The sequence below is a fragment of the Lithobates pipiens genome, unplaced genomic scaffold (assembly GCF_037356315.1).
Source record: "Lithobates pipiens isolate NorthernLeopardFrog02 unplaced genomic scaffold, aLitPip1_a1.2 Scaffold_8, whole genome shotgun sequence".
Taxonomy (NCBI): domain Eukaryota; kingdom Metazoa; phylum Chordata; class Amphibia; order Anura; family Ranidae; genus Lithobates; species Lithobates pipiens.
The window spans coordinates 118,010,231-118,035,419 of NW_027507903.1; the positions used below are offsets into that span (position 1 = coordinate 118,010,231).

Genomic DNA, 25,189 nt, shown 5'->3' on the forward strand with positions numbered 1-25,189 from the left:
AGAAGGAGGTTGTCTAGGTAACCCACGATTGCGATCCCACATTGCCTTAACAGCGCTAGAATTGGAGCTAACACTTTGGTAAAGACTGACGCCAGGCCAAAAGGGAGAGATACAAATTGGTAGTGCTCTTCCCCAACTGCAAATCGCTAAAACATCTGATGCCTGAGGCATATGGGTATATGTAGGTACCTGTCCTGGATATCCAGAGACGGCAGGAAGTCCCCCTGATGGAGCGCAGCAACCACGGAGTGAACTGATTCTATTCTGAACCTTTGTGCTTTCACAAAGCAGCTGAGGGTTTTCAGGTCCAGGATTGGACGTACCCCTTCCTTTTTGGGGACTACAAACAGATTGGAGTAGAATCCCTGAAACCTTTCCAGCTTCAGAACAGGCACCATCACCCTAGGTATGAGCAGGTCCTTTACTGCCCTTAACAGGGCTTCCCAGCGAGCCGGGAGTAAAGGTATGGTGGAGGGGAAAAATCTGGTGGACAAGAAAGAAACAGTCTTGTAGCCCAATGAAACCAGTTCGCAGACACATTGGTCGGACAGCAGTGAGGTCCACCGAGCTGCAAACTCCCGAAGGCGACCCCCCACAGAGTGTCGAGCAGGGGCAAACCTTCATGCGGTAGCATTTTTACAGGCTTGTTTGGCTTGCGAAACCAGGGGCGCTTTTGTCCTTCAGCAGACACCCTGTCGTACTGGGATCACTTACCTGTCGTCCCGGGCGGGCGAAAAAGGCGTTTTTGAGTGGAAAAGGAGGACCCTCCTGGGCCACAAGAATCACGACTTCCCTTCCTGCTTGATCCTGCGAAGAAGTAGAGGAAGCAACAGAACAGGAGGGAATGCATCAATCAGTGAAAACTGAATCCACAAGAATACCAAGGCATCTGTTCCGCAAGCTAGCAGATCCTTTGTTCTTGACACAAAGTTGTCGATCTTTTTGTTGAACCTAGACGGAAACAGATCTATGTCTGGAATCCCCCATCTTTGACATATTGCCAGGAAGATGTCGGGGTGAAGAGACTATTCTCCTGGGAACAACTGCTGGTGACTCAAGTAGTCTGCCTGCCAATTCTCTATTTCTGGAATGAAGACTGCCGACAGGCAAGGTACATTGTTTTCTGCAAGTTAGGATATGATTCACCTCTCTCTGGGCTGCACGACTTCTCGTGCCCCTTTGGTGATTGATATAGGCCACTGCTGTGGCATTGTTGGATTGGATCCGGACAGGACAATTCCGTAATCTGAACGTCCAGGCCCTCAGGGCCAAGCACTCTGCCCAAATACCTAGACTATTATTGATGGGCAAGGTCATTTCTGACCTGTACCATTTCCCTTGGACAGTCATCTCTTCCAGGACTGCTCCCCAACCCTAAAGGCTGGCATCGGTTACCACCTTCCAGGTAACTGGTAGGAAGAATTTTCCTTTCTGCAGATTCTTGTTTATCAATCGCCAACTGAGGCTCTGGCGCATCTTTGGAGACAAACATATTGGGACATCTAGAGCTTGGACCTTCTGGGTTCCAAGCCGATAGGATACTGTTTTGCAGCAGTCTTGAATGAAACTGTGCATAATGAACAACCTCAAATGAAGCCACCATCTTTCCCAACAACCTCATGCAAAGTCAAATAGAAGGATTCTTCTTTGCCTTGACAACCTGAATCAACTCCCTTATGGCACCAATCTTCACCTGGGGTAAGAATACCCTCTTCTGGGCTGCATCTATGATCAGACCTAAGTATTCTAAACTTCTTGATAGTTTTAAGGAAGATTTCTCTAGGTTGAGAATCCAACCTAAGTATTCCAGGTAGTTAACTGTGGTGACAATACTTTGGTCCAAGCGGGCTACCAACTGGTCTATCAAGCGCAGATCGTCTAGGTACACTAAAATCGTTATACCTTGAGCCCTTAATCTGGCTACGAGGAGGGGCCAGAACTTTGTAAAGACTCAAGGAGCAGTAGCTAATCCGAAAGGCAGAGCTACAAACTGAAATTGAAGATTTTCAATGTCGAAACGCAGATATTTCTGGTGAGCGCGGGGGGGGGGAAAATAAATAAATAAAAATCGGTACATGGAGGAATGTATCCTCGATGTTGATTGACGCCAGAAGGATGGAGACTACTGATCGGATTGACTCCATGCGAAAAGATAGGATATTCAAAAGCTGGTTTAGATCTTTGAGATCTAGAATGGGTCTGACATCTCCATTTGGTTTTGATACCGTGAAAAGGTTTTAATAAAACCCCAATCCCTGCTTTTCCATGGGGACCACTGATTTCACCTTTTGAGACAAAAGATGGTCCAATGCTTGAAATACTTTTTTTCTCTGGATCTCTGGGAACATTTGATCTGAGAAAACGAGGAAATGGGGACTCTCGGAACTCTAGTTTGTAGCCTAGAGTTATTAAGGAAGCCACCAATTTGTCTTGAAACTCTTCCTGCCAGATCCTAGTGACCTGCAGAAGTCTTACCCCACCTTGAGCGAGCGGGGGCACCCCTTTATAAGGAAGCTTTAGTATTTGGTTTTGTAGGTTTCCTTTCCCAGGACTTCTTTTGTCCCTGGGGTTAACCCTGAGGTTTACCTCTTGAATTTGACAGTGGAGACCGTCGAGAATGCCTGGAGGCTGATGCTCCTGGCACTGCAGAAGAGTCTCGTTTAAATAAAATATGCTTACTAATTTTTCTAACTGGCAAAAGGGTACCTTTTCCATTAGACATTCTTTGGTCTCTCAAGAACTAACATACACTAATTGCTGCCAGTACAGGCTGAGTTACAGAACATGCCAGAGAAAGCGTTTTTAATAGGAATTCCAACTTTTTATCCATTGGATCCCTAAGCATTTGAGCATTTACTGGACAAGTCAAACTTTTATTCACAGAGGATATAGCAGCATCAATTGTTGGTATCCACCATTTTTTATTAAACATTTCCTCCATAGGATAAAGTGTTAAGCATTTTTTTTCCTCCTAAAATTTTTTCCTATCTGGGTGATCCCAGAATACATAAGCTTTTCCAGCAATGAATGGATAGGAAAGGCATGCACAGCCTGGGGAAGCTTTAGCAAACCCTAACAAGAAGTAGGCTTGTCAACCGACTCAGTTAAGAGTAGCATAAATGTGGAGCAGACCAATTCAGTAAGGCCTCAATCCCACGAGGCGGATCCGCTCAAGCAGAGTCCCCCAGTTCAGCAGGAGATCTCCCCATTGATCTCCGCTGAGCCGGCGGATGACAGGTCCGTCTCTACTCACTGAGCAGGGAGGGGTCTGTCAGAGAGCTGCAGATTCCTATAGAGGGATCGGACGAAAACTGATAGCATGTCTGTTTTCATAAGATCTCATCCGATAGGACGGATGCTAACATATCGACATACGTCTGATTTTAGCGGATCGGATGTCAGCAGACATGATAACCGCTGACATCCGTCCCTCCATAGACCTGCATGGAGCGTCCATTCAGTTCCACCTTAAAAAACTGACAGTCGGACCTTAACGGTCTGTTTGTGTGAAAGGGATAAGAGATTGTATCATCAATCTTTCAGATTGTGATCCTGATCCTTCCGCATTTGACCCCTCAGAAGAGGAGTCGGCCTCTTCACAGTCCCCTGAGAAAAAATTATTAATCTTCCGTCCCCGATTCTTCAGTTTGAGGGTCCTGGGTAATGGAAGGGGACCCATCATGCTTAGTCCCACTCTGGGATGTGATTAAAGCCGCTAACCTCTGCTCCAACCCAAATATGGTTGAGGAAAAAACTTCTTCAGTAACAAACAGGGGCTGCAGTGTTGGAAACAGTTGCAACACCTGATGTCCCTGATGGCTCACTCTGACCAGCCACCTCAGCTCTCTCAGGAGAGGATGGCATTTTAGAGATGATTTTAGGCTTGAGCTTGGAGTCCATCTTGAGCCCTTTTTTGGGGTGATTCTACTCCTACTTCTGACCATAGACCAATACACAAATACAGAGGTACTACCAAAAGAAATTGCATCCACTGCTTGAGAAAATAGTCCAGTAACCGCCGCTGCTATTTAACGCTCAGCCTGGTGCTTTTAGTAAACGTGCCAAAGGAATGCCTGTGTCACCAACCTCTTACATGCCCCTTTTTGCACGTGTCCCTCCGACAGCTGCAGCCAGCAAAAAAATGGAGCTTTTAAACATACTCCCATTTTGGACATTGCTGCATACCAAACGCTGCACTAAGCCCCGTCCCCTCCATCATGCCCCCCGTTTCAAAAGAGCGTCTTCCAGCACGGGCAACCGTTCTGAAAGGATCGGCATGTGGAGGGGGGGGCGAGGAGGAGACTCGATAATCAAACCAGGGGCGGTAAAAGACGGAGCGGCATCGGCGATCATTCTGGCCTCCCCCTCTCTATGTGGAAGAGGGTGAGAGCTTTGTCCAGATGGGAAAGTGCTTTTTTGTAAGAAAATCCCCCCCTCAATCTTACGGGAGCCCTTGGCTGCTCGCTGGAGGGAATCTGCAGCGTCTGCTTAGACAGCGTAATTTTTGAGGAAAGCATGACAAGGTGCATGCTCTATACAGCCCCCCCACTGGGGACCTTTAGGCATGACAACATTTACTTTTTTAAAGTAGGCAATTCATAAGAAACGTTAATTTCTTAGAAATCTCCACTTGCCTTCCCACCGCAGGGTTTTTTGTGGTAAAACCAACATATCCAATCTTCACCTCTCACGGTGGGCTCCATTTAAAAACGTCCGGGCCCCTTTTTATCAGGGGATCCACACTCCTGGGCTCGTAAAATACTCTGCTATAATAAAAAAAAAAAAAAAAAAAGGAAAAAAAAAGGACTGGATCCCGGGGTCCAGCTCGGGAAGAGAAGAGTTACATGCTAAACCTCTTTTCTTCCACCACGAGGCTCGGGTATCATACAATTCGGCCTAAAAAGACACTTTGAATGGATCCGGCTGCATAACTAACCCAGCAAGGATTGCTCCAGTGGAGCTTAGCACAGCACATCTTTACTCGTGACCAACACCTTAGACACTGGCGAAAAAAAACTGAGGTACTCCCAGTAGTGGGAGGGGTTATCTAGGGAGTAGACTTCCTGTTTTAGGGTGTGCTAGTGAGCAGGGGGGGGGGGGGGGCGGTTTAACGTTGAGGCAGATGAGAAGGGGGTTCAACGGTGGGACAGAAGAGCAGGGAGGTACAGCGGTGGGGCAGATGTTAAAGGAGGTGCATTGGTGGGACAGATGAGCAGGGGGTTACAGTGGCTGGGTGGAAGAGCAGGGGGTACAGAGGTGGGGCAGATGTACAAGGGGGATGCAGTGGCAAGGCAGAGGAGAAAGGAGGTACATTGTTGGGAGAGATGAGCAAGGGGTCACAGTGGTGAGGCACAAGAGCAGAAGGTACAGTGGTGGGGCAGATGAGCAGATGGTTGAGCAGTGAGACAGAAGAACATGGGGGTATGGCAGTAGGGCAGATGAGAAAAGGGGAACATTGGTGGGGCAGATGTGCAGGGGCTTATAGTGGTGAAGGGGATTTGCAGGGGGTTACAGTAGTGAGGAGGATTTGCAGGACGACAGTGATCTGAGGTGTGAAGGTGCAGGAATTGGGGCTGATGTGAGGCACGAGTGCAGGATATTAATTTCTCACTACAACTCAAGTAGTTTACAGCATTCACTTTACAAAAATCCTTCTCACGAGTGATAGTGTGAAGTTGACTTTTTTTGGTATAAAATCGGAGCGCACAATTTCTTTCAAAAAAATATTCATCACACTGTGCTCAAAAGGTTGCCTAACCCTGGTTTAAATCATACAGGAGTTGTGAAAACTATCATTTATTTCTGAACAGGCAACTAAAATCTTTTAGCCCATAAATAGTTAACATGCAGATCACCCCATCTTTTCTACCAATCGCCAACTTCTGATGAAAAGATCAAACTGCGATTTTCAAAGCTTGCGTAGATGAACATCTGTGTGTGACTTTGATATTTGTCTAATAAAGGGTTCACTGATTTTATGCACTTAACGCACATGATCCAAAGAGAGAATGCTACAACCATGGCAACTAAGCACCATTTTTGGAAGGTGAAGGAAGACATTATTCAAGAGGTTGTTTTAGGCTATCCTTACATCAATTAAAGCAGCTGGAAGACAGATACCTTTGGAATAAAATTAAGTTATTAATGAAAAACGTACGCAAGTAAAATAGATAATGGGTTCACGGTGAATTTAAAATGAAAGCTAAGCAGAGTTAGGGACAGCCACACAGATTTGAAGCACCTAGGATCTGAAATACTCAGAAAAGCAATTTTTATATCTAGCACCAGTAAAGGCAAACTCCACATATGCTTTTCTGTGGATATATTCCTGTAACTTGCCCTTGTGCCCTAAATAGTATACTAATCAGTACTTTGTGTAAGCTATCAGTGTCAGAAATTACTCCATGACATAAGACAAACCCTGCCTAATCCATCCCATAAAGGTCAGGTCAGGAAACAAAGGACATCTGTCTGTGGAAAACATTGCAGTACAGCACTATAAACACCCTAAAACCATCCAACATGGAGTGAGAAATATCAATTGATCACAACCAATTTTCCCAAAATGAAAGAGCACAAGCTAAGTTTACACTTAGTGATTGATAAAGGTTTTTTTTAAAATAACAAACATGTTATATTTACCTCCTCTGTGCCAGGGTTTTGCATAGAGCGGCCCCGATGCTTTTCTGGAGGCCCCCCGGCGCTCCTGGCTCCTCTTCCACATCGAGTGCCCCTACGGAGAGCCACTTTCCTGGGGGCACTCATGTGCTGCAAAGTCCTGCTGCTATGCCCATTGACACAGACAGCAGGACTCGGCCCCACTCCCATCCTGTGTTAATGGATCTGATTGATAGCAGCGGGAGCCAATGGCTCCCGCGGCTATCAATCTATCCAATAAGGAACCGAGACAGCGACTGGAGCTGCTGGGCTCATTCTCGTTGCTATAAAGATGGCGTTCAGTTAAATAAAAATTGGGCTTTGGGGAGCAGCTGCACCACACAAGGTTTTTCCACCTTAATGCATAAAATGCATTAAAGGTGAAAACCACGAGACTTTACAAAGTGGTTGTAAACCTTCCCATATACCCAGTGAAGTGACTTAGACAGACATGAAACAAATCCTCCTACATTAGGTATTACTTGTGTATCTGCTGTCTTCTCTTCACTCCACCCGTTCAGAAGGGCAGAATCCTGTTAAAATCCTCCTCCATCTGTAAGTATCACAGCAGAGGGGGGCGGAGAGCTGGTTACAGCGTGCTGATTGGAGGAAAGTCACCCCCCCCCCTCCCACAGCACACAGGAGGAGTAAAAGAAGAAGGATACAGAGCTGTGTTCTGAATAGACCAGCTGTGTGCTGAGCTCCCTCCCCGTCACAATCTCATGTTTCGAGAAAACTTCTCAGAATTGATTGATAACAGAGGAACGAAACACCGGAAAGAAAACGACACTTAGAGCTTTGGAGAGAGACAAGTAAAAACACTACAAATATATGCGCTTTGCTCAGATTTCATGACTGAAGTTTACAACTTTAACCTCTTCAGGCCCGGAATGATTTTCCCCCTTAATGACCAGGCAATTTTTGCAATACACACTGCAGCACTGCAGCAGAATATATAATATTTATTAATTTATTCATCAATTTAGGCCAATATATATATTCTTCTACATATTTTTGGTAAAAAAATAAATAATAAGCACACATTGTTTGGTTTGCGCAAAAGTTATAGCATCTACAAAATAGGGGATGGATTTATGGCATTTTTTATTTTTTTTTAACTAGTAATGGCAGCAATCTGTGATTTTTAGCAGGACTGCGACATTGCGGCGGACAGATCAGGCACTTGACACACTTTTGGGACCATTGACATTTTATAAAGCTATCAGTGCTATAAAATAGCCACCGATTACTGTGTAAATGTCACTGGCAGGGAAAGGGCCAACACTAGGGGGCGATCAAGGGGTTAAATGTGCTCCCTAGGTGTGTTCTAACTGTAGGGGGGATGGGCTGCCAGGGACATGACAGATCACTGTTCCCAATCACTGGGAACAGTAGATCTTAGTCATGTCACCAGTCAGAATAAGGAATCGCCTTGTTTACAAAATGCAGTTCCCTGTTGTGCTGTAATAGGCGATCGTGGGGCACATCAAGTCCTCCCAACCCATGTGCATGCTCCTGCTCGCCTGCTATCAAGCCTAAGAGAGCCGCTGTACAGCTATGGCGATTTTCACAAAAGAGCTGACCTCCCGCCATACAACGACAGCGGGTGGTTGGGAAGCGGTTAAGAAATACATTTAGGGCCAATTTCTCTCCAAAATTCTTTACTGTAATTTATTAAGAAAAAAAAAAAAAAAAAAATAAAAATAAAAAATCACCAACAAATAATACACACTAGTGCTGCACTCCAAGTTTAAATCACAGACCATGTTTAAACTGACCTGTTCCAAAGTACACTGTAATCTGTCCCTAAAAGGCTAAAATTACAGACTACTGCAGGGATAAACGTTTCCTTCACTCATTGTCCTTTCCATCTGGACCCATTTGGAAAAGAAACAAAGCATATATACAAAAATGCATATTATCGTTACATGGTCCACCTTTTACATTTTGGTCTTTAAGGCTAGGTTCACACTATAGCGATGCGGGAACGCCGCGAATCCGCGGCGTTTTCCCGCATCGCATGACTCCCGCCGGCAGTTCACACTGCCCTATGCGGACTGCTGGGAGTGTCAATGAAATCTTAATGACACCCCCAGATCCGTCCGCATATCGCAGTGCGATCTGCACACTCGCACAGGAATCGGATCGCATGGTGTGAACACCCATGCGATCCGATTCTGCTGCGGACCAAAAAAAGGGTCCCGTGCGAGTTTGCTGCGGGAGCGATGCGAATTCAGCCATACTATCTGTATGGCTGAACTCGCATCACTACAGAGATCCGATGTGATTTGCACTGCAGTGCGGTGCGAATCACATCCGGATCTCCCCCCCCCCCGCAGCAGTGTGAACCCAGCCTAAAGAAGAATTCCAGGCATGGATATTTCATACATGTACCGAGTGGCTGCACTACTGCATTGTGAATACAGGAGGTCAGTCTCTCAGCACAGGTGCAAGTCAGAATGCTTTGCATTTTATGAACAAATGTAAAATCGTTCGACAGGACGAGGTGAAGCGCGTGACGTCTTCATCTCTCCACCTCATATAATCAGAGAATGCTTTGCATTCATTCAAAATATGCAAACCATCCTCTGATTGGTGCATGTTGACAACGCAGCAGGACAGCCAGTCGGTACAGGACCTGAAAGCAAGTGGAGATCACTGGGGTAGAGGTGTCTACTTCCTGCCATTTCCAGCTTCCAGGAGGATCAACCACCGAGTGCCGGTTCACACAGGTACAACCCAACTTACAACACGACTTAAAGTTACCTTTTTTGAAGTTGAAGCAACTTCAGTAGTGTACGTTAAGACGGCTCTCCTTTACTTCTATGACATTTCTTATGCCAGCAACTTGGGGCTACGTGAGGACTTACAAGTCGGAACCCAAGTCGCTGTAGTGTGAATCGGCACTTAAGGTCGGTTCACACTAGGACGACTTGTCAGACGACTTAGCTGCCTGACAAGTAGCGTCCCGCTCTGTACAATGGAACCATTCTAAATCGGAGCGACCGACTTAGAAAAAGGATCCTGTACGACTGTGGGGGCGACTTGCATTGACTTCTATAGAGAAGTAGTTTTGCAAGTCGCCGCAGCGGTCGCGTCTGGGTCGCCTGAGGCAGTCACGCTGTAAGTCGTGCTGCCTCAGTGTGAACCGGACCTTATGGTATTATACATAGTTACACTGGTTCAAGCTGAAACAATGTAACTATGTATAAAATATTCATACCTGGAATTTTTCTTTAAAGTGTCTGTAAACTTCAGACATGAAATCTGAACTAAGCGCATCCTTCTATACTGTGTACTTGTCTCTATTCAAAGCTCTGATTGTGATTTCTCTATGCTGCCTCCTATTATCTACATGAGTCACTTGACAGATTTTCCCAACACCACAAGATAAAAAAGGTGGTGGGGAGGCGAGCTCCAGCACACAGCCTGTGATGGTCAGCCATAGCTGTGCTTGTTTTCCTGTGGTGTGAGGAGGGAGTGTCCCTTCCTTTAAAGTGGTAGTAAACCGCAGGATTAAAAAAAATAGTCCCCTGCAAAGCAATGGATTAATGTGCTAGTATGCTTCAGGAGCAGCAAGATTCAAAAATCTGTCCTGAGCCGGAGGTCAAATTACAAATACCCCATGCAATGTGCTAAATTTTGACTAACTGTACAGTGCCTTGAAAAAGTAATCATACCCCTTGAAATTTTCCACATTTTGTCATGTTACAACTAAAAATGTAAAATGTATTTTATTGGAATTTTACGTGATAGACCAACACAAAGTGGCACATAATTGCGAAGTGGAAGTAAAATGATAAATGGTTTTAATTGTTTTTACAAATATATGAACAGTGTAGCGTGCATTTGTATTCAGACCCCTTTACTCTGATACCCCTAACTAAAATCTAGTGGAACCAATTGCCTTCAGAAGTCACCTAACTAGTAAATAGAGTCCACCTGTGTGTAATTTAATCTCTGTATAAATATAGCTGTTCTGTGAAGCCCTCAGGAGGTTTGTTTGAGAATTTTAGTTAAAGAGGAGGGCCATTTAAAAAAAAAAAAAAATTAAAAGTCAGCAGCTGCAAACACTGCAGCTGCTGACTTAATAAGCACACTTACCTCTGGCTCTCGGGTCCCGGCGCCGCTATTCCTTCTAAGGGAAACAGGCAGTGGAGCCTTGCGGCTTCACTGCCCGTTTCCTACTGCGCATGCGCGAGTCACGCAGCGCTTTGTGAATGGGACGCGCTGTGTTCTGGGACACACAGTTCCCAGAACACAGCGCGACCCATTAGCCAGAAGAAAATACAACAAGGAGAGAAGAAAGAAGATCTCAGCGGATGAGGAAGAGGAAGATTAGGATTATGTGCCTAGCAACAGGCATTTCTGGTAAGTAAAAAAAAATAATTTTTTTTTCATTTTTTTTCGCTTTTTTTTGTAATTTTTAATATAGTTTTTTTTTTCAGGGTGGCCCTCCATTTTAATAAACAACATTATGAAAGCCAAGGAACACACCAGACAAGTGAGAGATAAAGTTGTTCAGAAGATAAAGCAGGGTTAGGTTATAAAAAATGTATGTATTTTATATATATATATATATATATATATATATATATATATATATATATATATATATATATATATATATATATATATATATATATATATATATCACACACATACATACAAAGCTTTGAAAATCTCACAGAGCTCTGTTCAATCTATCATTCGAAAATGTAAATATATGGTACAACTGCAAACCTACCAAGACATAGCAGTCCACCTAACCTGACAGGCCGGGCAAGGAGAGCATTAATCAGAGAAGCAGCCAAGAGGCCCAGTTTAACTTTAGAGGAGCTGCAAAGATCCTACAGGTCAAGTGGGAGAATCTGTCCACAGGACAACCATTAGTCGTGCACTCCACAAATCTGGTCTTTATGGAAAAGTGGCAAGAAAAATCCATTGTTGAAAGAAAGCCATAAGAAGTCCCATTTGTGAGAAGCCATGTGGGGGGGGGGGGGGGGGGCAGCATACATGCTAAAGGTGGTGCTCTGGTCAGAGGAGATCCAAACTGAACTTTCTGGCCTAAAACCAAAATGCTATGTGTGGCGGAAAACTAACACTGCACATCACCCTGAACACACAATCTCCCCAGTGAAACAGTGGTGGCAGCATCATGTTGTGGGGGTGCTTTTCTTCAGCGGGGACAGAGAAGCTGGGCAGAGTTGATGGGAAGATGGATGGAGCCAAATACAGGGCAATCTTAAAAGAAAACCTGTTAGAATCTGCAAAAAACTTGAGTGGGGTCAAGGTTCACCCACCAGCAGGACAACAACCCTAAACATACAGCCAGAGCTACAATGCAATGGTTTAGATCAAAGCATATTTATGTGTAAGAATGACCCAGTCCGAGTCAAGAACTAAATCCAATGGAGAATCTGCAACAAGACTTGAAAATTGCTGTTCACAAACGCTCTCCATGCAATCTGACAGAGCTTAAGCTATTTTGCAAAGAACTGGTAAACAATTTCACTCTAGATGTGCAAAGCTGATAGCGACATAACCAAAAATATTTCCAGCTATAAATGCAGTGAAAGGTGGTTCGACAAAGTATTGATTTAGGGGAGCTGACTACAAATGCATGTGAAACTTTACTTGCCTGTTCTGCGCAACAATAGGGTAGATTTACTAAGGCTTGTGAACTCAGAATCTGTTGAAGCTATGCATGGTAGCCAATCAGCTTCTAACCTCGGCTTGTTCAGTTAAACTTTGACAATAAAACCTGGAAGACGATTGGTTTCTATGCAGAATTGACCCCGATTTTGCACTCTCCAGCTTTACTAAATAAACCCCAGTATTGCACAGAGCAGCCCCAAACCTCCTTTTCTTGGATGCCCCGCTAACATTCCTAGCTCCTCTTCTCTTTGGGCTTGCTATGGCGGCCTACCTGCAGGCTCGCTCACAAACCGTGCTGTGTGCGTCAATTGACACAAACACACACAGTGCCACTTGGCCCAACCCTCTGCTCCCTTGTCTGATTGACAGCAGCAGGAGCCACTGGCTGTAAAGGGAGGAAGAGGAGAGAGCGAAGGAGAGAGCGAGAGCGAAGGAGAGAGCGAAGGAGAGAGCGAGAGCGAAGGAGAGAGCGAAGGAGAGAGCGAGAGCGAAGGAGAGAGCGAAGGAGAGAGCGAGAGCGAAGGAGAGAGCGAAGGAGAGAGCGAGAGCGAAGGAGAGAGCGAAGGAGAGAGCGAGAGCGAAGGAGAGAGCGAAGGAGAGAGCGAGAGCGAAGGAGAGAGCGAGAGCGAAGGAGAGAGCGAGAGCGAAGGAGAGAGCGAGAGCGAAGGAGAGAGCGAAGGAGAGAGCGAGAGCGAAGGAGAGAGCGAGAGCGAAGGAGAGAGCGAGAGCGAAGGAGAGAGCGAGAGCGAAGGAGAGAGCGAGAGCGAAGGAGAGAGCGAGAGCGAAGGAGAGAGCGAGAGCGAAGGAGAGAGCGAGAGCGAAGGAGAGAGCGAGAGCGAAGGAGAGAGCGAGAGCGAAGGAGAGAGCGAAGGAGAGAGCGAGAGCGAAGGAGAGAGCGAAGGAGAGAGCGAGAGCGAAGGAGAGAGCGAAGGAGAGAGCGAGAGCGAAGGAGAGAGCGAAGGAGAGAGCGAGAGCGAAGGAGAGAGCGAAGGAGAGAGCGAGAGCGAAGGAGAGAGCGAGAGCGAAGGAGAAAGCGAAGGAGAGAGCGAGAGCGAAGGAGAGAGCGAGAGCGAAGGAGAGAGCGAAGGAGAGAGCGAGAGCGAAGGAGAGAGCGAAGGAGAGAGCGAGAGCGAAGGAGAGAGCGAAGGAGAGAGCGAGAGCGAAGGAGAGAGCGAAGGAGAGAGCGAGAGCGAAGGAGAGAGCGAGAGCGAAGGAGAGAGCGAGAGCGAAGGAGAGAGCGAGAGCGAAGGAGAGAGCGAGAGCGAGCGAGAGCGAAGGAGAGAGCGAGAGCGAAGGAGAGAGCGAGAGCGAAGGAGAGAGCGAGAGCGAAGGAGAGAGCGAGAGCGAAGGAGAGAGCGAGAGCGAAGGAGAGAGCGAGAGCGAAGGAGAGAGCGAGAGCGAAGGAGAGAGCGAGAGCGAAGGAGAGAGCGAGAGCGAAGGAGAAGGCGAGAGCGAAGGAGAAGGCGAGAGCGAAGGCGAGAGCGAGAGCGAAGGCGAGAGCGAAGGCGAGAGCGAAGGCGAGAGCGAAGGCGAGAGCGAAGGCGAGAGCGAAGGCGAGAGCGAAGGCGAGAGCGAAGGCGAGAGCGAAGGCGAGAGCGAAGGCGAGAGCGAAGGCGAGAGCGAAGGCGAGAGCGAAGGCGAGAGCGAAGGAGAGAGCGAAGGAGAGAGCGAAGGAGAGAGCGAAGGAGAGAGCGAAGGAGAGAGCGAAGGAGAGAGCGAAGGAGAGAGCGAAGGAGAGAGCGAAGGAGAGAGCGAAGGAGAGAGCGAGGGAGAGAGCGAGGGAGAGAGCGAGGGAGAGAGCGAGGGAGAGAGCGAGGGAGAGAGCGAGAGCGAAGGCTGCTGGGGGCAATGGATCGAGTGATGTCAGGTAAAAACAAACAAAAATAAGTAGAAAACTTTTTTGCCTTTACAACCATTTTAAAATAAAAAGACCCAAAACGATAGTTTAACATAAAGCTACAACTTCACTAAATATAAAAAATACGCACCAATTAAACCAGCTTTTACTTTAAAGGGCACATCAAGTTCACTCTGAAAGGGAAAACCGTATTATTTGATATGAACCATAACAAAAGGCTAAGAGCAGCATTTTCATTTATTAAAACAAACGCACATAAAGTCACTTTTTGTGTTATCCAGCTTTCAGTTGTTCATAATTTCCTTCTTTTACATACATACAACTTCTTACTCTTGCTTTTAAGGTCCATGACTCCCCCTTTCTCCTCCCATTACAATTTAAATACCTAAAAAGATACCTTCCTGTCTTCTGAAAGACATTTACTCCAAGTCATATCTGCTGCTTTTTCTGTAGCATTGCTTTCTCCTGGCCAGGGGAAGGCTTTGTGTGAGATTAAAGCACAAAATAGGAGCATCTGCCTGTGTGGCCAACAATAGCTTTTCCTTGCACAGAAAGTACCCTGGAGAACCACAAATATCAGAGAAGCAGCAGCTCAAGACCAAATGGTCTCCAGCACACTGGAAAATATTTAAGGGTTCCAACTTTTATGCTTCTAATGGGAGCATTTCTAAACCCAAAAAGAAAAATGTAGTACATTGCAGTTTAGCCATCCCTAGACGTGGTCGCAGAACTTGTTTTTACAGACTTTTTTCCTTAATTTTCACCTAGGGATCCTACAAATAACACACTTCTTGTCCCTTTGTGACTACGCTCAATTCTCCTTTGCATCTACAGAGGCAGGAATCATTTTTAAACGGGCTGGACTTTGAATACGTCTGCCATGGTTCACCTACGTTTTATGGCAGATAGATGGGACCATTAGTGCCCGTTCACACTACCGCGACTTGTCAGGCGACTTAGCCGCCTGACAAGTCGCGCTCCGTTCTGTACTATGGAACCGTTCTAATAGGAGCGACTCAAGTCGCTCCGACTTAGAAAAAGGTTCCTGTAGTATTTTCGGGGCGACTTCAGGCGACTTGCATTGACTTCTATACAGAAGTCATTTTGCAAGTCGCCGCTGAAGTCGTGTGCAGGTCGCGTCTGAGTCGCGCTGCAAGTCGCGTCGCCCCTGTGTGAACGGGCACTTAGTTTAAACAATAAAATGATCTGTGCATTCTTCACAGCTCACAGGAAGTGACAAAGACACTGCATTTTTGGCAAAATCTACAGATATTTTCTGTACTTTATGAAAATGTCTGTAGCCTAAAACAAGAAAACAGTGCAGCCACCACATTTGGAAAACTGCAACTGGATTGTAACATCTTGTTATATTATTACTAATAAAAATGAATTGCAAATCTTTTTAGATCACTACATTACTTTACAATATTTAAAAAAAACTGTTATGATTGAGTGGTGCTTATGTGTACTCGTATGGTGGAGCATAAATTTTTGTTGCTTTGCAAAAAAAAAAAAAAAAAAAAAAAAAAAATTTAGAGATGGGAGATTAGATATAGATATTTTTTTTATTAAATAAAACTGGGAGGTAACTTTTACCTTGGAAAAATCGAAATAATTACAAAATTAACATACCAATGCATTTTCTCGAATCCTTAGGTTCTCAAGTGAAACATTTCCTAAAAGAATAAAAATAGAAATGATTTCAGTACACAATTTAGACAAAAGAAAGCAAACAGTATAAATCTGGCCACACACTGATCAAAAGTTGTCAGGTTCAGTAGGAAATCATATGATCAAATTCAGTCAAAGGGACATGCTGAAAACGGCTTGATCAGCAGCAGGTCCCAATGTCAGCATCTAACAGGCACTGGTGAGGCTGCATTGATCTCCTGTACCATGTCCCCAGTGTCTGACCATCTCCTGTACCATGTCCCCAGTCTCTGACCATCTCCTGTACCATGTCCCCAGTCTCTGACCATCTCCTGTATAAAAATATATTTTTTTTAAATATGTTTTTTTTAAATATGTTTCGGTATCGGTGCCGTTTCGGTTTTCGGCCTAGTGTATTTTTAATTTTCGGTATCGATTTCGGCACCAAAAAACCCATTCGGTGCACCCTTAAAACACCCCCTTCTGCCCGCATACCTGGGTTTTTCAGATTCATGTAAAATTGACTTGCGTGAATTCATCGGTCCTTAACCAAGATGGACCGATGTAGCTAGAAATGCTACAGAGGTGTTTTAAAGTGTTTTCCCATGTGGATATGGGATCCATGGCCATGGTGTCCTGGCTCCCCCTTATAATGAAGACTGAAGGGAAAAATCTAAACAAGAAAAGAAAAACCTGGCTACAGTTGGTGAAGTGCCTCTTCAACATTTACATCCACCCACTCCTCCAAATCATCAGATGCTCAGACCTCTGCTTCCACTCTTACGCTGACGACACACAACTTTATTCCCAGATCAATGGAAAAAAAAAGAAGATCACCAACAACTTGAAAGCTGCCTGAAATCAATAGAGGACTGGATGACCACTAACTCCCTCCAACTGAACGAATCTAAGACAGAGCTTCTTATCTTACACCCAAATCATAATCTCGTAACCAAAACCTCCTGGTCTCCACCAACAGTCTTTGGGCAGACTATTTCCCCAAAGACCAAGGCCAAGAGTCTCGGGGTTATTTTAGACGCACAAATGACAATGGATGCGCAAATAGGAGCAGTAGTCAGTGGATCTCACCATCTGCTGCGCATGCTTCGCAGACTCATCCCGTTTATCCCAAAGAATGACAAAGCAGTGGTAGTTGGAACAATCATTAATTCACGACTGGACTACGCAAACTCGCTTCACATAGGATTACCACAATATCAACTTGCGCAATTACAACTGATCCAAAACACGGCGGCAAGGCTGATAACAGGAAAAAAACCCTGGGAATCCATCTCTCCTTTGCTGAGGAGCTTACATTGGCTAACCGTAAAAAAATCGGATCACGTTCAAGACCCTTTGCCTCACCCACAAATGCATGCATAGAGAAGCTCCGCAATACCTAATGGGGAAAATAAATCATTACACACCAAACCGCAGCCTTCGATCAGCCAACAAAAACCTCCTCCTCGTGCCCAAAGCCAGGTATAAATCCAAGGGGGATCGGAGATTCGCTGTCCAAGGTCCTCGGCTATGGAATGCTCTACCAATCAACATCCACCTGGAAGAAAATCACCTGGCTTTTAGGAAAAAACTCAAAACCTTCCTCTTCTAGCTGATGATCAAAGCTCGCCACAGCGCCTAGAGGCGATTCAGTTCGCATTGTGCGCTATACAAGTATTTCATTCATTCATCATCCCTAATAGATATCGTTCCACTCCTAGAGGGTATTGCTTGTGTATAATACCACTAATGATGATCAGAAATAAAATTCCGGGAGATCGACCAGTATGAATGTTAGGAGGGCTTTCCTAAATATACAGATGCCTATAGAAAATACAGGAACAAGAGCGATTATGTCTTTGGATGTAGTTAAGGCATTTGACAGTTTGGAGTGGGTGTATATATGGCGAGTGTTGAGGGAGTTTGGTTTTAGTCCTCATTTTATTAATTGGTTGAAAATAATGTATAATGGACCAAGTGCAAGAATAAGGGTCAACAATGATTATTCGGGTAAGATACTACTGGAAAGAGGGACTAGACAGGGGTGTCTACTATCCCCCCTTATATTTGCATTAGCTATGGAGCCACTAGCTATAGTAATTAGATCAAACCCAGATATGAAAGGATTTGTGAGAGGGTCAAGAGAAGAGAAAATTGCATTATATGCAGACGATGTGCTCCTCTTCCTGGGAGACATGGGGAACTCCCTTAGGACAGGGATGGGCATTGTTTGGGAATTTGGAAGACTCTCGGGCCTGGTAATAAACTGGGAGAAGTCGGCACTTATGCCAATTGATCCCATAGAGAACCAATTAACTCCAGAGATACCTCAATTGGAAGTGAAGAAACTGAAATACCTAGGAATATATATAACAAGAGACCCCAATGAATTTATAAGTAATAATCTAATACCTGTTTAGAGACCTAATTTGGAAAGGAGGGAAGGCCAGAATAAGTCTCCAGACATTACAACAACCAACAAGGGAGGGGGGGGGAATAGCGGTACCACATCCTCAGTTTTTTTTGGGCGGCACAATTGCAGCACCTATGGGGTAGTGAAGAACTATGGGAAGGGAGTTTAATGATAATGGGAGCGCCCCATAGGACCCTGGTTGAGGTATTAGAGGCAAATTCTTTTGCCTATAGAAATCCCACAGTAAAATTAGTTATTAAGGTTTGGAAAGCTCTGAAGTTGTTAAATGGTCAAGGAGGATTGACAGAATTTTCCCCATTGTGGAACAACAGGAATCTCCAGGAAATGGTCGCAATGGGAAAGGTCCAAGAGTAGGAAATTAAAGGGATAGATAAAGTGATCCATCTATACGAGGGTAGTACTTTAAAAAATGTTGCTGCCCTAAGAGCAGAATTTGAAATTCCCAATCAGTCATTTTATAAATATTTGCAAATTCGGCATGCCCTGAATGCACAGGTTGGTAATCACAGACCAGAATGGAAAAAAATCCCCAGTTCTTCAAAAGTTATTTAAGGCCAAGAAGAGGGGATTTGTTTCAGAAATATATCCACATATCTGTAAAAGGAGTGTTAACAGTGGCGGAAAGTCTTAAAAGTAGGAGAAAATGGGAGGTTGATGTAGGAGAGATTACAGAAGAGCAGTGCAGTAAGGTATTAGAGAGGGGACATATGATATCGGTTTCACCAGTGCAGAAAATTTCAGCCCTAATGCTGATACATAGATTATACTACACCCCCAAGAGACTGTTTCATGTTTGGACAGAGAACAGATGCTAATTGCCCCAGATGTCAGGAAACAGGGGATTTACTGCATATGGTGTGGAGGTGTGGAAAATTATTTCATTACTGGACAGGGGTAATTGACACTATAAATAAAACCTATGGAATTAAGTTAGTAATGGAACCTAGGTTATGCTTATTAGGACTAGAAGGAAATGGGGGTATGCTAAACTTCCCTCCTGGCATTAAACTTTGCCAGGTATTGTGCTCAGTTTACCACCCCAAACTGATGTTCCTCCCTCAGCTCACCTCTCTCCCTGCATGTCCTGTGAGAAGAATAGCTGTGCTCCTCCTCTGGGTTCTCTCATCCTATGGCACTGAAGATAGAGGAGGGGGGGATTCAGCAGGACACACAGAGCAAGTATGCAGGAGACTGGGGGGGGGGAAGGATGAGGAGACAGAAAATCAGAAGGGGCCGGCGGGGAGGAGCGCATCATGAGAGGTCTGACTAAATACAATCTCTTAGCAGCAGGGACCTGATCTACCCGTCAGCTAGCTGTGATTGACAGGTAGATTGAAGAAGAGGAAGCCGTCATGGGGCCCCCTACTGGCAATGCCTGAATGGTCAGGTGTGCGGCACTTACTATTGCCAAATGTGTCGGCAGCTGCTGGTGTAGCACCAGTTCCCATGCGTTCCCGCAGGACTTGAGCCCTGGCTAAGACCATTTAAAGTAGTGTTGAGATGCCTTTTTCAAGCTAGAAAAATTAAAATGCAAAGATGGCAAGCTAGGACGCCCCTCACTGTAGAAGAATGGATTAGAACAGTAACAAAGTTTGGAAGGAAAAAGTAGTATATAGACAGAGTGAATTATAGGGAATTTGAGAAAATGTGGAAACCGTGGATGGGTTACCCTATATGAGATGTGAAGAAAAAAGGGAATTCCCTAGAATAATAGTGTGATTGGACATCTAAAGAATAGGAAAAAAATAAGGAGAAGTGAGAGTACTTAATTTAGAGAAAGGGGAAATAGAGAAAAAGTAAAAGAAAATGCATGTATATACGTATGTATATATATATATAGAGTGTTGGAATAATGGTGTTGTGTTTATATTTATTGATTTTGTATTTGATGTGAAAAATTGAATATTTAAAAAAATAATAATAATAATAATAATAATAATAATAATAATAATAATGATCAGAAATAAAATTTAAAACATTGTTTATTTTTACATAAATGTACGAAACATAAGAAAATACAATAGGTCATGAAGCTATACCTAAATTGTTACAAAATTAATATGCAAAGAAGATAATGACATTATGTTAGTATCTTCTAAAATTAAAAACAATGTTTTTAACTTATTTCTGATCATTATTAGTGCCATTATAGTTCGACTCCTAGAGGGTATTTCTTTTGGAAACCAAAACATATCCATTCTTCTGTTATATGTCACTGCTTATCGAGAGAAATGTTACACCATGCACGTAGGAAGACATCTATATACTTCTCCCGCAATACCCATTGCACCACGATGTACGTTTAAGGATTGTTGATACACTTCTCTGATTTAAACATCCCGAAAATTTCAATAAAATCTTTGGAAAAGAAAGTGATTTCTCAACAAAAGTATGGAGACACGGATGAGTGAGATTGCTTTAAATATTAAAATAGTATTAACCACTTAAGGACCGCCGCATGCCAATGTACGTCATCACAATAGCATGTACAGGCACAAGCACGTACGTACGCATGTACGTGCTTGCCTTTCAGCGTGTGGGGGGTCCGATCGGACCCCCTCCCGCTGGATGCGGCGGTCCGGTTCGCTGCAGGAGCGATCCGGGATGAGGGGATGGCCGTTGGTTTCTGGCCATCCCCTCTCGATTGCTCCTGGCGAATGAGAAGCTTCTTCCCGCTGTGTATAGTAAACACAGGCAGAGAGGAAGTGATGTCATTCTCCTCGGGGTGGCCTTTTTGACCGGACTATGAGGAGAAGAGTGAAAGTAAGTGTGCACCAACACTACACTAACATGTAGGCACACATAGGCACACAAACCCCCCCCCCCCCCGTCACAGTGTCACCGATTGCAGTGATTATTTATTTACTGATCACTGCATTCAGTGTCAGTTGTAAAAGTAAAAACTGTCAGGGCAGTTAGTGTTAGGTCCAGGGTAGCCCCCCAACCACCCCCCAATAAAGGTTTAACCCCCTGATTGCCCCTAGAGTAAACCCTTTCACCCCCTTTTGCCAGTGTCACTAAGCGATCGTTTTTCTGATCGCTGCATTAGTGTCACTGGTGTCGCTAGGTAGCTAGTTATTTTTTTAGGTTCACCGCCAGGTTTTTATAGCGCTAGGTACCCCGATATACTACCCAATAATGGTTTTAACCCCCCCCCGATTGCCCCTAGTTAACCCTTTCACCCTCTTTTGCCAGTGTCACTAAGCGATCATTTTTCTGATCGCTGCATTAGTGTCACTAGTGCTGCTAGGTAGCTAGTTATTTTTTTAGGTTCACCGCCAGGTTTTTATAGCGCTAGGTACCCCCATATACTACCCAATAATGGTTTTAACCCCCTGATTGCCCCTAGTTAACCCTTTCACTAGCGATCACCGTATAAGTGCCACTGGTGACGCTGGTTAGCCAGTTAGTTATTTAGGTTCCCCGTCAGGTTTTTATATAGCGTCGGGGACCCCCATTCACTACCTAATAAAGATTTTAACCCCCCTAGTTAACCCTTTCACCAGTGATCACCGTATAAGTGTTACGGGTGACTGGTTAGTTTGCTTTTTATAGCATCAGGGCACCCACCATTTATTACCCAATAAAGGTTTAACCCCCTGATCACCTGGCGGGTGATATCAATTAGGTTTTAGGGTCAGATAGGGTCTGCGTCGCCCCAGGCAGCGCTAGGTTAGTGCCAGTACCGCTAACACCCACGCGCAAAGCATACACCTCCCGTAGTGGTATAGAATCTGGACAGATCAATATCTGATCATATCTATACTAGCGTCCCCAGCAGTTTAGGGTTCCAAAAAAACGCATTGTTAGCGGGATCAGCCCAGATACCTGCTGGCACCTGCGTTTTGCCCCTTCCACCCAGCCCACCCAAGTGCAGTATCGATCGCTGTCACTTACAAAACACTAAACACATAACTGCAGCATTCACAGAGTCAGGCCTGATCCCTGTGATCGCTAACGTTTTTTTTTTTTGTAGCGTTTTATATTTAAAACCGGAAGGCAGTGCTTGGTTTTCGGGGTCCCGTACGTGGCTAGGCTCCCAAAAAGTCCCCCACATGTGGTATCCCTGTACTCGGGAGAAGCAGCAGAATTTATTTTGGGGTGCAATTCCACATATAACTATGGCATGTGTGAGCAATATATCATTAAGTGACAACTTTTTGTAAACTTTTTTTTTTTTTGTCATTATTCAATCACTTGGGACAAAAAAAATAAAAATATTCAATGGGCTCAACATGCCCCTCAGCAATTTCCTTGGGGTGTCTACTTTCCAAAATGGGGTCATTGGGGGGGGGGCTTGTACTGCCCTGCCATTTTAGCACCTCAAGAAATGAGATAGGCAGTCATAAATTAAAAGCTGTGTAAATTCCAGAAAATGTACTCTAGTTTGTAGACGCTATAACTTTTGCGCAAACCAATAAATATACGCTTATTGACATTTTTTTTACTAAAGACATGTGGCTGAATAAATGTTGCCCTAAATGTATGACTAAAATTGAGTTTATTCGATTTTTCTTATAACAAAAAGTAGAAAATATATTTTTTTCTCGAAATTTTCGGTCTTTTTCCATTTATAAATCGCAAAAAGTAAAAATCGCAGAGGCAATCAAATACCATCAAAAGAAAGCTCTATTTGTGGGAAGAAAAGGACGCAAATTTTGTTTGGATACAACATTGCATGACCGTGCAATTACCAGTTAAAGCAGTGCAGTGCGAAATTGTAAAAAGACCTCTGGTCCTTAGGCTGTTAATTGGTCCAGGGCTGAAGTGATTAAATAGCATTTTCAGTTTGTGGTGCTCAGATACAGTTTAGGAGAGTAAATCAAATGTTAATTTTGATTAGCTATGTTTTTTAACTTGAACAACTTGCGTGGCAGCTACAGCATGGATCTGCTTTGCCAGGAGTACGTCTATTGACATCCTCCCCTTTCAAAGCTGACCACCCCCCTCAAGGGGGCACGCGCAGCACGTGCTGTGAGCACCCAAGTCACTGAGACTTGGGAGATCAAAGATCTGAGTACGGGGCCGATCGCCAGCTTCTGTTTGAAGGTACATTCTGAAAAGGAAGACGCGAAGCTGCTTTATATGTGCCCACAAGTACCGTCTGCCAATGCCACAAATCAGTGGCCACAATCAGCGCCCACAGTATTAAGAACCAGTAATCAGTGCCACCTATCAGTGCCCACAAGTGCCACCTAAAAGTGCCAGCTACCAGTGGCAATCAGTGCCAGCTACCAGTGCAGACTATCGGTAGCCGCATCAGCGTACATCAATGAAGGAGAAAAATTACCCGTTGGCAAATTTTATTTACAAAATATAAACAGGGGTTTGTTTTTTGTTTTTTAAAATCAGTCATTTTCCATTTTTTTTTTTAACAAGAAATAAAAAATCCAGGAGATGATCAAATACCACTAAAAGAAAGCTCTATTTGTGGGAAAAACAAAGATAAAAATGTAATTTGGGTACAGTGTTGCATGACTGCGGAATTGGTCTGGGCAGGAAGGAGGTTTAGGTGCTCAGTAAGCAAGTGGTTAACCACTTGCCTGCAGGGCACTTTCACCCCCTTCCTGTCCAGACCAACTTTCAGCTTTTAGTGCTTTCACTTTGAATGACAAAATGACTGAGTCATGCAACACTGTACCCAAGTGAAATTTCCTTCCCTTTGTCTCACAAATAGAGCTCTTTTGGTGGTATTTCATCACTAGTGGCTTTTTTTTTTTTTTTTGTGCCATCAATGAAAAAAAGAAGACCAAACATTTTGTGAAAAATGTCTGTTTCTGTCATAACATTTTGAAAATTAGTAATTTTTCTTCATACATTTTGGCCAAAAATTTTACTGCTACATATCTTTGGTAAAATAACCCAAATCAGTGTATATTATTTGGTCTTTGTGAGTCTTTATAGAGTGTCTACAAGCTATGGTGCCAATCATTGAAAATCGATCACGAAGGCCTATCTAATTTCTTGAGATACTAATAAGTCAGGAATGTACAAAAATAAATTATATATATTTTTTGGAAAGTACACATTCCAAACTATTTAGTAAAACAGCATAGTGAGTTTTTTTTAAGTTGTATTTTTTTCCCCACAATTCTTTGCAAAATTAAGTTTTGTTTTTTTACAAAATTGTCATATTAACATGTTATTTCTCTCACAGAACATAAGCATACTTGCAACTACACCTCAAAACACATTCTGCTACTCCTGAGTATGGCGACACCACGTGTGTGACTTTCACAGCCCAGTCACATACAGAGGCCCAACAGGAGGGAGCAACGTCAGGTGTTCTAGGAGCACAAATTACACATCTAATGTCACAACCACATATCACACTTTTGAAGACCCTGGAGCACCAGGACAATCAAATTGCCCACAAAATGACCCCATTTGGAAAGTAAACACCCCAACGTATAATCTATGAGGCATAACGAGGCTTTTTAACGGTTCATTTTTTTTTCCAGACGTTTTTGGAAAATGTGGGGGGAAAAGAACGCTTTATTTATTTTTAACACAAAGTTGTCTATTTACAAAAAAGACATTTACAATACATAGCAAAAAGGACACCCCAAAATACATGAAGCCCAACCTGTTCTGGCCGGCCCAGGAATTCAGACCCCTAGAAGCCAGGACCTTTCACCCCAATCGCCCCTCCCTTCCCACGGGTTGGTTTCTACTCACCAGGACCTGACCTGGATCTGCCTGCAGTTGTAGTCGCCTTCCCTTCCTCCTGTTCCATGAGGAGGTTGGCTGGGTCCTGGGCTGCTGGTACTGCTTGTGAGGCTAGTACAACGAGCCAGCGCCTGTCTACCGCCTTGCTCTGTCTCTCTACGCTGTTCTCCCAATGTTTTTTTACCATTTCTGGGTCGCGCTGTTCCTCCGGTGCCACCCACTTCCTGTGATGTGACCGTGTACCAGAGTGAGGCTTGGAGTGC

General features: G+C 44.3%; 1 protein-coding gene across 5 annotated transcripts in view; it reads right to left on the reverse strand.

The window, feature by feature from the left end:
• VPS13C (vacuolar protein sorting 13 homolog C) overlaps nt 1–25,189 on the reverse strand; it is a 626,331-nt gene that overhangs the window by 578,816 nt on the left and 22,326 nt on the right. For all 5 annotated transcript variants that reach the window (XM_077473219.1, XM_077473221.1, XM_077473220.1 and 2 more), the window contains exons 3-4: nt 15,806–15,849; nt 14,304–14,346 (exon numbers count right to left, since the gene is read on the reverse strand). In XM_077473219.1, the coding sequence (XP_077329345.1) occupies nt 14,304–14,346; nt 15,806–15,849 (87 nt within the window). The remainder of the gene's footprint in view (nt 1–14,303; nt 14,347–15,805; nt 15,850–25,189) is intronic.